Source organism: Geotrypetes seraphini, chromosome 19, assembly GCF_902459505.1.
Source record: "Geotrypetes seraphini chromosome 19, aGeoSer1.1, whole genome shotgun sequence".
NCBI lineage: Eukaryota > Metazoa > Chordata > Amphibia > Gymnophiona > Dermophiidae > Geotrypetes > Geotrypetes seraphini.
The window spans coordinates 34,748,013-34,768,847 of record NC_047102.1 but is presented as its reverse complement, the minus strand read 5'-3'; the positions used below and the strand labels follow the sequence as shown (position 1 = coordinate 34,768,847).

The window sequence follows — 20,835 nt, the reverse complement described above, 5'->3', positions numbered from 1 at the left end:
GTGGCTGCCGGAAAAAGGCAGAGCTCCAAACATGAAGCTTCTAGCTTGCCCGCTAGGGCTTCCCTCTGCCTTGTCATCAGTGACATGGAAGAGGGAAGCCCTAGCAGGGCAGGCCAGAAGCTGCCTGTTTGGAGCACTGCCTTTTACCGTCGGCCACCACTGTTGCTGCTGCTTTAAGAGGCCCAGAGGAAAGTTGGGACTTACTGAATCAGTGAGTACGATTTTTCTACATTGCAAATCGATTCACTAAAGTGAATCGGTGAATTGATTTGAATTAGCGAATCAGGCAGCACCACTCTTGCCTAGTATCATTTAAGCTTTAGCTTTGAGAGGGAAGTATGAAACTCTGATTTCAGGGAGGATCCTTGTCTTCCTCCCTCAGAGTGGGCCCAGCAAGAGGGGGAATAGTCTTTCTTCAGTAGAAAAGTACAGGGAAGATGGGCTACCCACTCTGGGAGGGCCTATCTGAGCCTTGACTCCCTACTCTAGGGGCTAAGGGGAAAACATAGGGCTTACCAGTCTGGTCCACAGTTGTCTCCTGGTGGCCCACCCAAAATCTGAGATCTGGATACATATCTGCTTCACTCATATTTTATAGACCTCTATCGTATGCCCCCTCAGGTGTCTCTTGTTCAAACTGAAGAGCCCTAACCTCCTTAGATTTTCCTCATATGTGACTCATTCCATCCCTCAGGATTAACACCCTAGCAGAGTAGTCCAGAATTCACATTCCAGGGGTTTTATATTATGTATCATGTGAGGTCCATATTCAAAATGCTGATGAATGGGAAAAGTAACCCAACAACTTTATCCTGATATTCATCCCATACCTACTTGGTCTAAAGTTGACCAGATAAAGTCATTGAGTCAAATTTAGACCAGCTGTTGGTTCAACCAGAATTACCTAAGTAACTGGCTGGCCATGCCCAGTACCAGTTGGCCAGAATTAACAGTGCCCTGGTGGGAATGCTCTTAGTGCTCTCTCTTTTTATCTGGGTAAAGTCTGTGTGTGTTCTAACTTGCTGACACCAAATTTACATAGTCAACCAGGGTGAGAGGGGAGGGGTGCAAAATTTTAATCAGCATGATGTGTCCAGCTGTTTCCCAAAGTTGGCCAGACCTCAATGAATATTGACTTCTATGTGTCTGTAGCCAAGTTAGGTTGTTAGAGTTCAAAAGGGCAAATAACCATGAAAACTAATTGTAGTAAGTTGGCATCTGTGCCCATGAAAGGGAGGATCCCTATAGAGCCTGTGCACTGACAGAGAGCTGTCACCCCCTCATGGCATATGCTCTGGGAACCTCTCCCCAGTGTAGGTACTCACATGGGATTTTGTTAAGGATATCATCAATGAACCCTGGTGGAGTGGTGGTTGTGGTAACGTTAGCTGTGACCGTGGTGGTAGATACATTTGATGAAGCTGCTTCGCCTGGCATGGCAGGATGGGGAGTAACCAGCTGCTGCCACACCAGAGATGAAAGTTCTAGGAAAGAAGAAAAACAAGCGGGGTCATGTATGATATTTTTATTCTTCATCAGACTGTCATTGGCCCCATTTCTTTTCTGGTTGTCACAGGTGTGGAATATTTACATGTGGAGGGGCATTATCGAGAAAAATGTCTAAGTCCAACTTGGACATTTCCAACTGAATGTCCAAAGTTGGAGGTACAAAAATGGCCATTTTCGAATGGCAAACTACATAGACATATTGGTCACTGGGACATCTAACTTTATACCCTATTTTCAATCAGAAAAACGTCTAGGTTGAAAAAATCCTAATCCTGACTATTTGGACGTGGGTAGGGCCAGCATAGCAATGGGACACCTTAGAGGGCACTGCTGTGAACTTCATATAAAGGGTGTCAGCTGTATATATCACCATAACCCCCTTATAATTTAGGGTGAGCCCCCCCAAAACCTACTATACCCTCCTGTATACCACCCCAATAGCACTTATGGCTGCGGGTGGCACCTATATGGCAGTATAGTAGGGTTTGGGTGGGCATACACATTCTTCCATACAAGTAGTGGTTAGAGTGGCTTATGCGCCTGGGTCAGTTCCCACTGCAGCTTCTTGTGATTCAAAGCAAGTCACTTAACACTTTATAGCCTCGGGTACAAAATAAGTAGTTTCAAGTTTATTAAAAAAAAATTTTATACCGCTTAATCAAATTTCTAGGCGGTGTAAAGAAATAAAAAAATATCTTTAAAAAAAGAAACAAAACAAGTTAGAGTCAAAATATTAAACAGAACCAGGTTGGGTTAGTAGACACATACAAAAACATATATAGTTAGGAAAGAAGGGAAGAACTACGATCTTTGAGAAAAAAAAACACACTTAGGGGAGAAAACATTAGGTGAGGGTAAAAGCTATAATTTGTTTTAGTCCTTAAAAGGACAGCTGTTATCTAAAAGCGTCTTGGAATAAGAATGTTTTTAGTTTTGCTTTAAATTGCTGTAGCGCGGATTCGATCCGTAAATGATTAGGCAGCGAATTCCAGAGAGAAGGTGGCGTGCCAGCGAAACTGTTGGATCTCAACGTGCTAATTAGTTTTAATGATGGAACGACAAGGAGATTCTGTGACATGGATCGAAGAGATTTAGTGGGATTATAGGGAATTAGGAGTCTATCAATAAACTCTGGTTGACTGTCTAAAATATGTCAACTGCTTTGATTGCAACCACACAGAAAAAGTGGTGTATCAGGCCCCATCCCTTTTATAACTGTGAGCATTCTGACTACTCATTTAACCAGCCAGGAAAGGTTGAGACGTGCAGGTGAAGGGTGACTGAGACATACCAGAGCTCGCATGACGTGACCCTGGCTCCTGAGACTAAAACTAAATGAGCTGCACCTCCCTGCAAAGATACACATCCAACCCAACCCTCAGAGTTATACAATACCTACATGCACACCCCAAGTAGAGCTACTGACAAACATCTGTACAAATATACTTCCTTGTTCAATCAGCAGCAACTACATACAGGTACACACACAGCTTTCAAATGTCATTTTGAAATATGCCCCTCTAATGAGGAAGTCATCTCAAAGCCTTCTTTAAGTGTATTGACAATGCAAGACGAGTTTAAAGAAATGGCACTAGGCGGGTTACAAATGGACAGAATCAAATACAATTAACAACTTACAAAGTAACATAAAAACAAAACTCTAAAATCAATAATATTGGACAAAGAAAATAAAACGAGCAAATCCATTTAACGGTAAAATTCAAAATCCAGAAAAATTCTGCTGAAATGAATACGTTTTCAACTGTTTGCGAAAAGCTTTATTGTGACGTAGGCCTAATGGCAATGTGTTCCAAAGAGATGGCCCTGAACCATAAACATTGAATTGACTTTTACTTAATGATAACCCTAGTCCATTCAGGCAGATGTCTTGATTAGACTGTAAGTTTCCCTGAGAAGCGACTGTCTCTTATGCATACAATAACTACTGAATCGGAAGCCAAGGACAGGCCTCAACGATGAGACGAGAATTATGTTGTTTGCTTATGTCTAATTTGCAATGTTGCCTATACTATTTGGGTGGATTCTAATCATTTACATCTCTTCATTTAAGGTTTTGAAAATGTGTCTAATTATGCTATGCATTATGTTTTCATTGCTGCCTTTTATTGTTTGGAAAAAGGACATAGTACTACTCGAAAGGGTCCAGAGAAGAGCGACAAAAATGGTTAAGGGGCTGGAGGAGTTGCCGTACAGTGAGAGGCTAGAGAAACTGGGCCTCTTCTCCCTTCAAAAGAGGAGACTGAGAGGGGACATGATCGAAACATTCAAGATAATAGACTTAGTAAATGAAAACAGGTTGTTCACCTTCTCCAAGGTAGAGAGAACAAGAGGGCACTCTAAAGTTAAAAGGGGAGAGATTCCGTACAAACGTAAGGAAGTTCTTCTTCACCTAGAGAGTGGTAGAAATCTGGAACGCTCTTCCAGAGGCTGTCACAGGGGAAAGCACCCTACGGGGATTCAAGACAAGGTTGGATAAATTCCTACTGGAACAGAACATAAGCAAGTAAGGCTAGACTCAAATAAGGCACTGGTCTTTGACCTAAGGGCTGCAGCGTGAGCGGACTGCTGGGCATGATGGACCACTGGTCTGACCCAGCGGCAGCAAATCTTATGTTCATATGTTGACTTTGTTTTATTGTGTCTCAGAACATATGTTTTCTATTTTTATAATATATGCATTTGTTTATATACATACGTTTTTAATTATGTTGTTTGCTTATGTCCAATCTACAATGTTGCTCTTATATATACTTGGGTTTTTTTCTTATATATATGTTTCTAATGATGTTATGAATTATGCTGTTTGATTACGTAGACTACGCATAATTCAGAATGCAGCAGTGAGACTGATTTTTGATTTAAAGAAGTATGACCATGTCACAGATTTCTATCGCCGATAGACACTGTCAAAAGCTTTCCTGAAGTCCAGGTACACGACGTCCAAAGACTCTCCCAAGTCCAACTTTCTTGTTACCCAGTCAAAGAAGCTGATGAGATTGGATTGGCAGGACCTACCCTTGGTGAATCCATGCTGACTGGGATCCCGAAGATTCCCTTCATTCAAGATCGTGTCCAATTTGCTTTTAATTAGTGTTTCCATGAGTTTGCACACTATTGATGTGAGACTCACCGGTCTATAATTCGCAGCCTCTGCCCTGCAACCCTTTTTATGCAGAGGAACGACATTAGCTAATTTCCAGTCCAGGGGAACTTTCCCCTTACTTAGGGAGAGATTGAATAGCTCAGCCAACGGTTTCGCCAGGACATCGCTCAATTACCCCCATACTGCTACACACACACTAACCCACAAACTCAGCACGTATTGGAATTTAGATAGTTTTACTATTGGTTAAATAGCTCTGAATGGTAAGAGTTTAGTGCTATTTTTCACTGCTGGAAAGACTTATCTAAAATGGAATATGTTGTATGGTGGAATATAGTATGAATCACCACCAAATATGAGAGTGGTATAGCTGAAAAACACAGTTCTACTAGTACATTTCTCAAAGTATGGGACCCTGTTCAGTCTTATTGTAGTAAAGACCATTGATGTATTGGTTATTGTCTGCGTCATCCCTTCAAAATTTGAATTGGCTGATTGTTGTTCCATGGTGCTTACTGGGAACCCTCCTCCCCCTTTTTTTTTTCTACTACTATGCCTGGCGATATATTTTTTGCTAACATTTTAAGCTGGTTTTGTGCTACGAGTTTGACATGTTTTGACTAGTTGTAACATGTTAAAAACACTGTTATTTACACAGATTGTAGTGAAGCTTGTCTGTAACATGTCCTGCTTCCATTTCTGTACTTACAGTTTTTGCTATGTTTGGATTTATATCATATCTATGGTATAATGTTGTTATTTCACTGTTATGACTTAAAATTAGAAAAAAAAAGAGAGTTTAATGTTAACAGTGTATTTATTTATTAGGATTTATGTAGTACCTTTTTTAAAAAACTGAAAGAGAGTATAAGCCACTTAGATGTACCATACGATAGGCTGGATATTAAATGCTTAATAAATCTTGGGTACTTGGAAACTTACAGGAATCATAACCTGGTTACAGGTAATAAACAATTATAGCAGTAAAACTATTTCAATTCTAGTATACATTGGTGGTAATTTTAGAAGACAGTAGTCCTGGGAGAAGTCCAAAAGGGCGCCTGTTTTATACAGCAGCCAACGAAATTTAGGGTCTCCCTATGGTTACCAGATTTCCTCTTTAAAAAAAAGGACACCCAGTCCGCCCTCAGTTGCCCCCCCCCAAAAAAAAAAAACCCTCCTGTTTCCTTCCCCGAGCTCAGGGCCACACTTGGAGGACCTCCGTGCATGCACAGACATCGGCACGATGATGTCATGTTCATGTGTGCAAGTGTGTGATGTCATCACATCGACATCTGCCATGCACAGAGGCCCTCCAGCTGTAGCCCTTTGCTCGGGGCCTTCCAAAACCCGGACAAACTGCCAGGTTTTGGAAATCCTTCCAGGCATCCAGATATTCCTCTAAAAAGAGGGCACATTTGGGTTTTCCCAGATATCTGGTAACCCTAGGTCTGCCCCCAGCTCACCCCACCGCATTCATTGCTCCATCTGGTCCCACCCATTGCTATACCTCTGGCACAGCTGATTGGTGGCCAAAGGCAAAAAGAGTGGCCTTCTCATCCAGCAGCAGCGGGAAATGCTTCATAAAACGTCATCTCCCTCTGCCACGGGATTAGCAGCAGCTGGAGATGACGTTTTTTAAGAAGTGATCCCTGTTGCCACTGGATGGGGAAACCACTCAGCAGGAGACCGCAAATGTTGAGTGAGAGCTTGCTAGCTATCTCAGCTGAATAGTAGAAGTTGGTGGCTAAAATGTGACTAGTTATATCTTGCAATAGTTGCCGATTTTAAGCTCTGACCAGCCAAGTTTAGCAGCCAAATCAGGCCATGCAAATATTTAGTCTATCTGGCCAGCTCTTAAAATCGACTTAAGGAGGCTTAGGGCTGTGGCTGGAGGACATCTGTGATGACATCACTCAAGCACTTGACACCATCTTACATTTCCGAGTGCCCTCCAGCCACGGCTGTGACACACTGATATAGACAGTGAGTTCAGGCACTGGGAGGCACTTTTCAACTCTGTCACCTGTCGTGGTTATTTCCTCTACTAGAAAAGTCTTTTTTGATCCAGACCAACAACATGTTTTTCACAGACACTAAACAATCAGCAGCAGTCTGGTTGAGATCAGGCTTAATCAAGGAGCTACTGAGGCGTTCATAATGGTTTTGGACTTATTCCTCCCATAACATTATTCTTTGACTTATTTCCTTATTGCTGCCCTGTTGCTTCAAGGGTTTATCGTTTTTGGTTCTCCCTCTTGTTTGTGGATTGTGTAGCACGATATATCTGGAGGTTGCTGAATAATGTTATTGCGTGAATGTTTTTCTAAAGCGTGCTGCTCTTTCAAGTCGGTTTTTTTGGTTTGTAAAATTTTCATAAGTACAGTTCTTTCTTTTCCTGCGTGGTGGGCAGAAGTCTGTCTTACGCGTAAATATGAAGAAGTATCTGCTGCCAGGTGACGTTCAATAAAGACATTTAAACAGAAATGCAAATTAAAAAAAAAAAAAAAATTTACGCTAGCCCCCTCTTCTATGAAACTGCGCTAGCAGTTTCTAGCGCGGGGAGCCGTGCTGAATGTCCTGCGCTGCTCCCGACGCTCATACGAACTTCTAGGAGCGTCAGGAGCAGCACGGGCCATTCAGCGCTACAAAATGCTAGCACCGTTTCGTAGAAGAGGAGGTAGGTAGCAGTTGGCGTATGTTCCCACACCCAAAATTCAGCGTGGATCTCGGCACTAAGCGCTGTTCTATAACCCTCCTTTTACTAAGCCGTGCTAAATGCTCCAAAGCTGCTCCGACGTTCATAGCATTCCTATGAGCGTCAGATCAGCGTCAGAGCATTTAGTGCTTTGGGCCTTAGAAACATACCGCAGCATAGTAAAAGAGAGCTATTTTCAGAACTATGCTCATTTTTTTCAGTGCCAGATTTTGGGTGTCACTTACTGAATGCAGCACTTTGTGTTTTGTTTCTATTTACAAATGTGAATTGGGTACAGGGATGGGAAAGGAAGCTGAAAATATTGGCAACTCTGATTATTGTTCTTCTATTTCGATTGTCATTTTCATTTGGAGTATTATATAAATGTAGTTCCTTTCTTTGTGTGGTTTAGCCTGTATACCACTGTGCCCTGTGCCTCATATATTAAATACTGATTAAATACATGAAATTAAAATGCTGGGATTGGGGATCAAATTTATTTCTCCGTTCGCACATCTAGTACCAGGACAGAAAGGAAAGAACTCAGATCAACCAGCGTTGCCTGTTGTACATAGATGATTAGGTCATTTTATCCCCTGTCCCAGAACGTATTCATGAGAATCCAAACCTGTTCAACTCATAGACCAGTGTCTCGCAAACTTTACAGCCGGCGGCATGCTAAATCCAGCGCCCTGGCCGGAAGGCTCCCAGAAGTGCGCAGAGGCCCATCTGGCCGCAACCTGCTTCGGTGGAGGGATCCGGGAGGTGCGGGATGAGGAGGAGAGACGCCGGCCAGAGGAGAGTCATCTGTACCAGCTAACTTCCTACAGGACGTGCCTCTTGCCGTGAGAGGCAGGTCCTGCAGGTGGTCAGCCGGTGTGGACGACTCTCCTCACCAGTGCGTCGCGGCACACCTGAAATCTCAGGAGGCACATCGTTTGCAATACACTGTCATAGACCCTAAAGCAAGGAGAATCTGGAACAGCCCCATAAAATGAGTGTGTTCCAGAAAAAGCCCCAAGGGCCCTATATGCAATAAAGAAACCTCTGACCAGTTTTAGTCCTCTGTAAAACTAGTGTTACAATTATCTGATTGTAGCATTCAATTATTTTATAAGAGAGTGAGGCCTGGGGTCTGTTCTTAAGCCTAAACTATAAAGAAAAAAGGGACAGAAACTTAATTGTGCAGGCATCCCTCATCCACAGAAACATCCCTAGTAATGGATACAGAACAGAACCAGGACATATGCATTAAAAAAAAACCCAAGATTAAAATTCTGATGTTACCTCAATAACAGTGATAGAAATGCTCTCCACTACTAGGCAGTTTGTGGCACAACACAGAACCCTACAAAGCATACCTGGCACTTAAGTGGGAAAGCTGCCAAATCAAAACAGTGCCAGCTCCCAGGACTGACGGCAACAACGCTGTCTATGAAAAGACAACCCTGCAAAATTACAACGTACATTATAATCACAATGCACCTTCTACTGAGAGTTGCAGATTGGAAAACAGAATAACCATTGTTAACACAGAACTGGCAAAAGCCACCACTTATCCCTGAAACTAAGTAGCATGAAATCTTGCTTTGGAATGAGAGGGCATGGGATGAAGTTAAGAGGTGATAGACTCAGGATTAATCTATGGAAATACTTTTTTACAGAATGGGTGGTAGATGCATGGAACAGTCTCCCAGTAGAGGTGATGGAGCAAAGACTGTGTCTGAATTCAAGAAGGCATAGGATAGGAGGAAGAGATAATGGTTACTGTGGATGGGCAGACTGGATGGGCCATTTGGCCTTTATCTGCCATTATGTTTCTTTGTGTCTATGTTTTGGGACTCTACCAGGCACTTCAAAAAAGGATACTGGGTTAAATAAACCTTTATTCAGTCCCAAAAGGGACTACTACAGATCCCTAACCAGACACTACACATTGATCACACATGTAGAATTCAGACAGACCCTTAACAAATATACAATAAGTGACCATGAACTAGAAATAGGACCTAGTGGACCAGGTGATATGCCATGCACTGCTAGAAAGCAGGTCCCTGATTTGGGTCATTCATCTGGATTGGGAATGCTGTGGAGACATCACTCACAGTACCTAGCACTGTCAGAAACCTAGAGCCATTGTATTATTCCTTAAGAATAGCCTTACTGGGTCAGACCAATGGTCCATCAAGCCCAGTTGCCCGTTCTCACGGTGGCCAATCCAGGTCACTAGTACCTGGCCAAAACCCAAGGATGTTACTGATACAGGGCAGGCAGTGGCTTCCCTCATGTCTTTCTCAATAACAGACTATGGACTTTTCCTCCAGGAACTTGTCCAAACCTTTCTTAAAACCAGCTATGCTATCCACTCTTACCACAGCCTCTGTCAATGCGTTCCACAGCTTAACCATTCTCTGAGTGAAAAAAAATTCCTTCAATTGTTTTTAAAAGTATTTCCCTATAACTTAATCGAGTGTCCCCTAGTCTTTGTAATTTTTGACAGAGTAAAAAATCGATCCACTTGTACCAATTCTATTCCATTCAGGATTTTGTAGACTTCAATCCTATCTCCCCTCAGCCGTCTCTTTTCCAAGCTGAAGAGCCCTAACCGTTTTAGTCTTTCCTCATACAAGACGAGTTCCATCCCCTTTAACATCTTGGTCGCTCTTCTTTGAACCTTTTCTAGTGCCACTATATCTTTCTTGAGATAAGGAGACCAGAATTGAATGCAATACTCTAGATGAGGTCGCAGAATGGAGCGATACAGGGGCATTATAACAGTCTTAGTGTTGTTAACCATCCCTTTTTTAATAATTCCTAGCATCTTCCAGAAACTCCCCAACCTGGCAATGTCCTTCCTGTCTGTCCAAATTAGATTGTAAGCTCTTTTGAGAAGGGACCATCTATTCAATGTTACAGCGCTGCGTATGCCTTTCAGCACTATAGAAATGATAAAAAGTAGTAGTAAAAATGCTGTGGTCATCGCTTAAGGGTGAAACCTGATGATAGAATTTATGGCCCATGATCTCATTGTTCCATAATGAACCCTGATGCATGACCCCCCCCCCCCCCCCTGCAATGATGAGAGATAAAGCAGGAGAACAGGGCTGCTGCATCCACTAGCCAAACAAGGTGGTTGCCTGGAGCACTAAAATTCACCCCATCTGCATATTAGAGTTTCAAGAATCCATCGGTCCTGATCGGGCAGGTTGTGCCCACAAGCTGGATTTGACATCTCCGTTGCCTCTTTTTGTTGTTTGTTTTGCTGTTGTTCGAGGCTTGGCACCTTCTTTGCTTTTTACTCAAATACATCTTCTTATGAGTAAACACCACATCATTCAGTTGACCGATGCAGCTAATGTAAATTATACAGCATTAAACATCCCAGATGAGTAGTTTGAAAAGAAAAAGAAAAAGCTTTGACAGAATATTCTGAGATCTGAGCCTGCTCTGATATCCATACTGGGAGGGTTTCAAGTTTATTTGGTTTTGATATACCGCTTTTAAGTGCAAAGCGGTTTACAATTATACAGAAATTTAAAAAAAAAAAACAATTAAAAAAGTAGCAAATAGACTTACAAAAACAACACAGACATAACATGCTACGTAAGGGTAAGTGTGGAGGATACATTGCATGATCCACATAGGTATGGACATATTGAACCATGAAATTTGCATTCGGAAAAATAGATGCAAGAGCTGCCTAGTAACATGAGATCAGCGCCACGGACCCGGATCTGAGCCCCCCTCCCCCATTCATTGTAGGGCCATGAGCATCACTTCACCTTCCTCTAAGCTGTGACAGACAGCAGCGCTGTGAGCACGTGAACGATCGTTCAGTGCTGTGTGTAATGATGATGCTCCATTAGGAATAAATCCGATAGGCTCCATTACCAAATTTCATGCACTCAAATTATCGATGGTACTCATCCGCCCCTCTTTTACAAAAGCTGGCAGCACGGGCCAGCGCAGTAAATGCTCCAATGCCCATAAGAATCGAATGGGCGTCAGAGCATTTGCCTTGTGGCATTTGTAAAAGGGGACCCTTTTAGCTTGAAAATAGCTATTTTTTCATGCACAATTTTATGCTTGTGAACCTTGTTTTTTTTAAATTCACAGATAATAAGGGGCTGTGATGCCACATAATGCAAAGCTGCCTTTTAGCTCTGAACAGAGCGCTATAATACAAGCAAAAAAAAAAAAAAAAATCCTTCACAAACTTCTTTTTCCTCCAAAAATTACTGACGTCAATGAGATGATATTAAAGTCTTCTGAACATTTTCCATTGAAAAAGTACATACGACAGTTTGCTGTAGATTTATTTGCAGAATACTGCACGCTAAAATGGAAACGGTGCTCAGAGTCGCATGCGTTAGAGACAGGCACATAAATTTTGAAGAGGCATTAAAGACTGTCACAGCACATTATGCCGCCTCTGTCCATGTTCTGACTTGAAAATAATGAGTAGGAAGTTGCCAGAGGACAGAATGTTGCACTTTGAAGACGTCTGTACACTTTTTAAGGAAAGCCTTCCTTCCAGTCCTTGTCATCTGAAATCAGAGAATTTTCTGCTTTACACTCCTCATGGCAGTGCTATTTTTCTTATTAGAGAAGTTAACTTGAGTAGACTAAATCTTTCCCAACAGTAGAAATCCCTGTACCCAAGTGCCATACCCCATATGGCAGATGTGAAATGGGCGTGTCTCTGTCACTCACCTCTTCATTGGAAAATGCCTTCCTAGAATCTCGGGGGGCCCTCTCTCTTCTGCATATTTCCTTGTCTCTCCCTATTTTGGAGATCTGAGTGGCAGCATTGTGAAAGCAACCACCGCTCACCCTGTGATCTGCTTATGGGACAGAGGTACGGAACTGGAAAGTCTGCCTCCTGAGTTGAGAAACCAGCTTGTGTACACCTTTGCTGCGGCCACACCTCGACTCCTAAACAATGCACCTGTAGTCAGGGGAAAAGAGAGGCTACTCCCTCCACCAGTGGAATGTGAGAGTGGCATGAGCAGAGACTGCAAGGCTCTGCGGTTATGCCCTGGAACCACCACCCGAGGGCAAACAACAGGTCTAATAATTAGATACAATTCTGGGTATCAGAGCTAATTCAGACAACCTTTATTTTTTCTCCCTCTATCAAGAGACTAAAAGCCTCTTCTATGAAACTCCGCTAGCAGTTTTTATCGCAGAGAGCTGCGCTGAATGACCTACGCTGCTCCCAACGCTCATAGGAACTCTATGAGCATCGGGAGCTGCGCAGGCCATTCAGCGCAGTTCACCACGCTACAGACTGCTAGCGCAGTTTCATAGAAGAGGCCCTAAGGGGCACTTCTACTAAAGTATAATAAGCAAGTAGGACCAGATTCAGTAAGAACATTAGAATGCTTCTGAATCGTTCCACAGTGTGACCTCACCTTGAGTATTGCATTCAATTCTGGTCGCTGTATCTCGAGAAAGATATAGCAGAGTTAGAAAAGGTTCAAAGAAGAGCCACCAAGAAGATAAAGGGGATGGAACTCCTCTCGTATGAGGAGAGACTAAAGAAGCTGGGGCTCTTCAGCCTGGAAAAGAGATGGCTGAGGGAAGTTTTGATTGAAGTCTACAAAATACCGAGTGGTGTAGGACAGGTAAGAGTAAATCCATTTTTTTACCCTTTCAAAAAGTGTTACATAAAAACAGAAGACACTCGATGAAATCACATGGAAATACTTTTAAAACAAATAGGAGAAAATATTTTTTTTCACTCAAGGAATAGTTAAGCTCAGGAACTTATTGTCAGAGAAAGTTCTTACAGCAGGGTTTAAAAAAAGTTTGAACATAAGACTTGCCAATGCTGGGTCGGATCAATGGTCCATCATGCCCAGCAGTCTGGCAAGGTCCATCCATGTGCATTTCCTCCTCTTTCTTCCCTTCCTCTCCATCCCATAAGAAGCATATACCTTCTCCTCCATCCATGTCCAGCATTTCCCCACACCCATCCAGCCAGCCTTACCAACTCTCTCCATTTCCCCACTTCCCTCAGTCCATCACTCCCTCTCTCCTTCCCCTTCCAGCAAGTCCAATGTTTCTCCTCCTCTAACCTTCCTCCTTCTGCCGCCTGATCCAAAATCTGGAGTCCACACAGGGCTCAGCACCAGCACTAACTTCAATGATGAGCCTTCATGTCCACACACTCGGGAAGGCCCTGTCAGAGGCGTCAGAGGGGGCCTCATGATCGGATAGACTCAAAGGCTCTGCGTCAGTTAAGCTACTGCCAGTTAAGCTTTGTATAGGCTCCAAACTCCCTGATAGGCAGCGGGAAGGGAGAAGACGGAGGGCTCTTCGTCACTAGAGTTTGCTTGGTGTTCCCCGGACTATGGGGCCACCCCAGCTGACCCAGAAGGCTCCCCTCTGATGTCAGCGTTGACATTGGAGGGAAGCCTTATGGGTCAGCTTTGGCAGAGGGTGGTATGCCACTGGAGGAAGGGGGGTGGGTGACCCTCACGGCATACTTCCCACAAGTGGCTTGCATACCCCATGTTGAGAAACACTGGTGTATAGATCATGTACAACTGAATTGGTTTTTTACTCCATCAAAAATTACAAAGCCTAGGGGACATTCAACGAGTTACAGAGAAATACAATAAGAGGAAATATTTTTCACTCCAAGAATAGTTAAACTCTAGAAGTCATTGTCAGAAGATGCGGTAACAGCGGTTAGCATAGCGAGATTTAAAAAAAGGTTTGGACAAACTCCTGGAGGAAACGTCCATACTCTGCTATTGAGATAGACAAGGAAAGTCATTGCTTGCCCTGGGATCGGTAGCATGGAATGTTGCTACTATTTGGGATTCCAGAATTTTGTTACTCTTTGAGATTCTGCATGGAATCTTTATACTATTTGGGTTTCTGACAGATTTTTGTGACCTGAATTGACCACTGTGGAAATAGGATTCTGGGCTAGATAGACCATTGGTCTGACCCAGTACAGCTATTCTTATGTTCATATGTGTTATTCCAATTGGTAAATTGAGATTCTCAACAGGAAGCAGAATCTAAATTGATTGTAAGCTCTACCAAGCAGGGACTGCATGCAACTAGCAGTGCTACTGAGATGGTAAATAGAAGTTTTTTCAAGGCCCCACTTTCAGAGATTCAGAACTTGCTTGTGATCAACTGATACAAAACACGATCATAATTCACTTCTGTTGAGGTGATCAGACCCAGAGGTGGAGGTGGGACAAAGCAACACCTTAAGATTTGGACTTTGGACGTCAGCTGGAAATTATGACTCATCATTTTCCCTCTTTGCCCTGCGAACACCGATAGACTCTCTTCCCTTCTGTATGTTTAAGGAGAACATGACATGCACACCAGAATTGGGAGGGGTGAGAAAAACATTGTTTTCCTATTTACATTTGGTGGCTTGAATGAAGGAAGGAGAAATATTTAAAGCTCAGGTCAATAAACTTGGCTACATTTTCAGCCCTGAGGGAATCTCTTCAGAAGGCTGTTAACAAATCCTAATAAAATAAAACATTGTGTGTGGGCTTGAAAGGTTCCAAGAACAGGACAATGTTCCAGCATCAGGTTCCAACATGCTCCAACTCTAAACATATGAACATTTAAGTGAAATAGCAGCAGGGTGACAGTTTCTAAGCACCTTTGCAAACTGTACCTCAATACATCTAAGTTCTGCAGGTATCTAAAAATTAACTTATAAACATCCAGCTGACTTGCAAAGATTAACTCTTATTTTTACCTGCTAAACTGGCACTGCCGTGTCAGCAAATTTTGATAAACAGGCTCCTGAATCCTTGATAGTTTAACCCTATAAGTAGCCATTGCTAATGTGAACTTACCCACTACAGATAAACTTCAATTCTTGCTTGTCACAAAGATCCCATGTGTTTAAATCAGTGGTCTCCAAAATTTGGCCCCACATGCAGCCTATGAAGTCCTCCACTGTGGCCCTCAAACAGCCGGCTGAAATTAGTGGCATAGCGAGGGTGGGAGGTGCCCCGTGCCCTCCTCTCCACCCCCCCTGCTCCTTCCACACACACCCACGCCACACTCGCACCATCCCTGTACCACCAGCGTGAGGGCTTTCTCCACCTGCTGCTTGCAGTGGCTTTCCCTCTGACATCACTTCCTGGCCCCGTGACCCGGAAGTGATTTCAGAGGGAGCCAGGCCTGTGCGAGCAACAGGCTAGTTGCGCTGGAAAAATATTTTAAAGAGGTATGGGGGGCGGGAAAGGGAGGTCGTGAGTATGGTGTGGGGAGCAGAGATGTAAAGAGGACGCCCGGAGAGGTCCACTTCTCCACCCGCCCCCTTACTGCACCACTGGTTAAAATGCTCTTCAAATCCTGTAAATGTGTTAATTTCAATCTTGCCCACTTGATATAGTAACTGCCAACAATCTCTTAAATGTGTCACTCAGGTGTCTCATTTATGGAAGCTGCTACTGTTGACAATCCAAAATATAGTAAGTTTTTATAATAAATCCTTGAAGTGTTGAAGAATCATAACATAACAATCAACTTATATGCCACAGGACCGTGAAAAGTTCTATGTGGTTAACAAAAGTTTATAATAATGTATACAATTGAATAAATTGAAAATTACGTAAGTTAAAGACTCACAGAATAGATTACTAAAGTATAATGTCCATAACAATGGATATTATTTACCCAAATATTTAAGAAACAAGTATGTCTTTAAATTTCTTCTAAATTTCACATAAGAACTCGAAGACTGATTAGATTTTCCAAATCCTTGCCCCATAATGCTGCCTGATATGACAAAAGATCATAAAATCAGAACCATGGTCCAACTCCTGCGGAGAACCCCAAGGATCACCTCTGTCTCCCACACTCTTCAACCTATACATAGCTTCCCTCAGCTCTTGCCTAGACAAACTTGCTATGCAGATGACATCACCATTCTCCTCCCCTTTGACCATCCAGCGCCCACCATGATAAGCACAATACACAGAACACTCAAAACAGTAGCAACATGGATGACAGAACACAAACTAAAACTTACTTTGACAAAACAAACTTTATTCTCATAGAAAACAGCAAAACCCCAACCTTAACAAACCTAGTAATAAACTCGATCTCATACCCCATTCAACCTGCGCTAAAACTTCTTGGAATACTGATTGACAGAGGCTGTACCATGCAACCACAAATCAACAAAATAATAAAAACATCATTCGCAACTATGAGAAACCTAAGACAAATTTGAAAATTCTTCGACAGGAAACAATTCCAACTTTTGGTACAATCTCTTATGCTTGGATTAATAGACTACTGCAACTTACTATATACCTCCCCTGCTCAGCGACCATGATAAAGCAACTACAAACAATGCAAAATACAGCCCTAAGACTCATCTATTCACTGAAAAAATACGACCACATCACAGAGACATACCACGACTCACACTGGCTCCCAATACAAGTCAGAGTACACTTCAGATTCCATTGCCTACTATTCAAAGCTATAAACGGAGACAGCCCAACCTGCTGGAACAACCGACTAACTCAATCCACCTCAACCAGACACGGGAGAACCCACACACTATTCACACACCTGCCAACCAAAAATGTCAAACGAAGAAAACTATATGACAACCTAATGGCCACCAGAGCAGCAAAACTAGATAGACAACTCACCAATCTGTTGTCTTCGACCACAGATTACAAAACCTTCAAAAAAGAAACAAAAACCCTCTTCAAAAAATACATAAAACCTATTTAACATGACCAGATCCATCCCAAGCTCCACCTACTATACTATCTACTTCTTATCAAATCTAAAATGTTCAAACTATCCCTTATGTATTTCCTAATATCATGACAACTCTTATGTAATCTGCGTTGAACCGCAAGGTAATGGCGGAATAGAAATCACTAATGCAGGGGTGCCCACACTTTTTGGGCTTTTAAAATGACCAAGTCAAAATGATCTACCAACAATAAAATTTTTTAAAAAACCACAAAGCACACTGTACGCATAGAAAATGTTAATTATCATTCCTATTCTGGGATTTTTTCAAAGAGGTCAAAGCAGATGACTCTATGCACTGTCACCTCAGTAACAAACATACAAAAATAGACAAATACCCCCCTCCCTTTTTACTAAACCACGATAGCAGTTTTTAGCACAGGGAGCTGCGCTGAATGCCCAGCGCTGCTCTCAAAGCTCATAGCTCCCTGCGTTAAAAACCACTATTGCGGTTTAGTAAAAGGGGACCATAGTGTAAAATATAGACAGCAGATATAAATTCAGACACATTTTGATCACTAAATTTAAAATAAAATCATTTTCCTACCTTTGATTGGTGATTTCATGAGTCTCTGGTTGCACTTTCTTCTTCTGACTGTGCATCCAATCTTTCTTCCCTTCTTTCAACCTGTATGCTTCCTCTCCTCCAGACCTCATTCCCTCCCCCAATTTTTCTTCCTCTCTCCCTGCCTCCCTTTCTTTTTTTTCTCTCTTCATGCCCCCTTTCTTTTTTTCTGTTTCCCTTCTTTCCTTCTGTCTCCCTGCCTACCCTCTTTCTTTCTTTCTCCCTGCCCTCCCCCAAGCTACTGCCACTGCCATCAGGGAACAGGGCCCCAAGCCGCCGCCGCCGCCATCCAATAACAGGCCCCAAAGCCGCCACTCCTAGCTCTCCCTGCTTCCCTGCATCAGGCCGACCAGCATTCCTCTCCCCGACATCAATTCTGCCGTCGGAGAGGAAGTTCCGGCCCAGCCAGGCAGTGATTGGCTGGCCAGAACTTCCTCTTCAACGGCAGAATTGACTTCGGGGAGAGGAAGGCTGATTGGCCCGGTAGATTGCCAAGACAAAGTGAGTCTATCACAGATCCCGGGATGGGCTCTGCGATCGACCTATTGGGCACCCCTGCACTAATGTAATGTAAAAGATAATGATGATGTTTTTTTTAATTTGCAATGTTTAACAGGCAGGAAGACAAAGTTTAAGTGCAAATTTCTCCTATGATTCTTATTTGCAAAAGTAAAGAGGTCAATCAGGTATTTGGGAGAAAGTCCAAACAAAACTTTGAACCAAAAACAACCAAATTTAAACTTCACACGCGCCTCCACTGGCAACAAGTGTAATTTCCAGTAAAATGGCATGATATGATCATGCTTCTTCGGCCCAAAGATCAATCTAACAGCCATATTGGTATTCAGTTTAATGGCGTTTACAAAATTAGTGCAGTGGTAGTTTGTATAAACCGGAAATCTTACGGTGGCCCTCGGAACTCTCTCGTATTCTCAATGGAAAAGGCTGGAGACCACTGGCTTAAATAAGGGGAAAAGGGGCACACCACAAAACACGCTAAAGTGAATTGAGGTAGTTTGCCTCTTAGCATTCATTTTTAAAATAATTTTGGGAAGGGCGTGACACAGTCTGGGAATGGCTATAGAAGCGTTTTCCAGCTAGTGTGCTGTGATTAGCGCATGCTAACCGGTTATCATGGACTTAACACGGGAGTCCTTAGTACCTCTTAAACAGAAAGCGGCAAATAAGAACATAAGAAATGCCTTCACCTGATCAGACCCTAGGTCCATCTAGTCTGGCGACCCGCACACGCGGAGGCCAAGCTAGGTGTTCTCAAATGGACACCTTGTTCACCCGTGTCCCTCAATGTGATTTGCAAGAAGATGTGCATCCAACTTGCCCATGAATCCCAGAATGGTGGTCTCTGTCACAACCTCCTCCGGGAGAGCATTCCAGGTGTCCACCAATCTTCTGCTTTAATTTTTTTCAGATAACACAGGCTAATGTGAACATTAACACATGATCTGAAAAAAAAAGAAAAAATGCCTAAAATGCTGCTGTGTTAGCACATGGGAAAGTCCCGTGTTAAAACCCACTTAGCCTGTTAACTAACACAGTTTGGTTTCATAGCATTTGGGCCACAGAAACATGATGGCAGATAAAGGCAAAATGGCCCATCCAGTCTGCCCATCCACAGCATCATCTACCACCCTTTCTGTAAAAAAGTATTTTCTTTGATTACTCCTGAGCCTATCACCTCTTAACTTCATCCTGGATTACAGGACCCAGAGGCAACATGGATTCACTAGAGGTAGGTCTTGTCAGACAAATCTGACCAGAGAATTGGATAGAGGGAGTGCGCTAGATGTGGTGTATTTAGATTTTAGCAAAGCTAATGATGAAAACAAATGGGACACAGTACTACAAGGATACAAACTATACAGAAGAGATAGAGTAGGGCAAAAAGGTGGAGGTATTGCCCTATATGTTCAGGAAGGAGTAGAATCTGTTAGAGAGGCTACGACAGAAAGGAAAGAGAAGCTGGAGTCCCTCTGGATCAAGATTCCTAGACATAATGGAGCAGACACAAAAATTGGCCTTTACTATCGACCCCCAGGACAGACGGAGGAGACAGACTCAGAAATGATAGAGGAAATTAAACAAGAATGTAGGACAGGTAATGTAATAATCATGGGAGATTTCAATTTCCCAGGGATAGACTGGAACCTGGGAACCTCGAACTGCGGCAAGGAGGCCAAGTTCCTGGAAGTGCTAGGGACTGCTTCCTGGAGCAAATGGTGGGAGAGCCGACGAGAGGAAACGCCACCTTGGACTTGGTCCTATATGGCATTACAGGACCGACAAAAAAAAGTAGAGGTCACGGTCCCGCTGGGGACGAGCGATCACAACATAAGAAAACGTGATCTAATCTTCATCAGTCCAGTGGTAGACTAGAGGAAAAGTTTGTTATCTTGTACCAAAGAGTATTGGGTTCAACTCCCCTCAGTGGCTGGTTGAATTTTAATTCCAAATCGAGGAAGGAGAAGTATAAAAGGGAGAAAAGGTGACCCAACCTTCATCCGTCCAGAGATGGACTATAGGAAAGGCTTGCTACCCTCTTCCTAAGAGATCTGGGTTCGAATCCTACCCCTGATTGGTTGTTTGAATTATAAATTCATATCAGGGAATTAGAGGTCTAAAAGGGAGAAAAATTAGCAGCATTACATGAAGCAGCTGGTGGCTGTGTACCTGACCAGTACTTAAAGGTTGTAAGGGGATCTAAAACCGCATGTCCTTAAAAATCTGAAGTCCATGCATTGACTAATCTGACTTTTAGCTTATTCCACCGCTTTCCCTGAAGGCTCAGCTCAGGCCCCCGGCTCTGCCTTCCGTAATGGCTAAGGAGGACCTCAGATTTGCCCTTGCCTGAAGCCAGCACATTGCTATTCCAGGACCCAGGTCCAATGTAATTGTCTTTGATTACAGCTTCTGGAAAGAGTTCTGCAAACTCTAGCTCCAGATGACAGAGCTGTGCCCAAAACCAGTCCCACTCACTTTCTACCACTTCAAGGATGGAGGGAAGGGCGGGGGACGGAAGCCAGGGACGCACCCTTTCATTTCAGCAGCTATTTTGGAAGCTGCTGTTTCTCTGAAGCCTGTCATTAAGCGCCCCGCCCTAGCGGTCACAAGGAGAGGAGCGCTCCGCTCGGCATTCTGGGAGCTGGAGTT

At 43.1% G+C, this 20,835-nt stretch overlaps 1 protein-coding gene across 2 annotated transcripts in view; it reads right to left on the bottom strand.

Annotated features, from left to right (window-relative positions):
- Nucleotides 1-17,696, bottom strand: part of SYT8 (synaptotagmin 8) — a 36,074-nt gene extending 18,378 nt beyond the window's left edge. Inside the window, exons 1-2 of one of the 2 annotated variants that reach the window (XM_033928930.1) lie at nt 17,650-17,696; nt 1,326-1,484 (exon numbers count right to left, since the gene is read on the bottom strand). In XM_033928930.1, the coding sequence (XP_033784821.1) occupies nt 1,326-1,484; nt 17,650-17,668 (178 nt within the window). In that variant the 5' untranslated portion in view covers nt 17,669-17,696. Of the gene's footprint in view, nt 1-1,325; nt 1,485-12,044; nt 12,184-17,649 lie in introns of those variants that run through there. The other variant, XM_033928931.1, reaches the window with a different exon arrangement.
- Nucleotides 17,697-20,835: the final 3,139 nt, after the last annotated feature.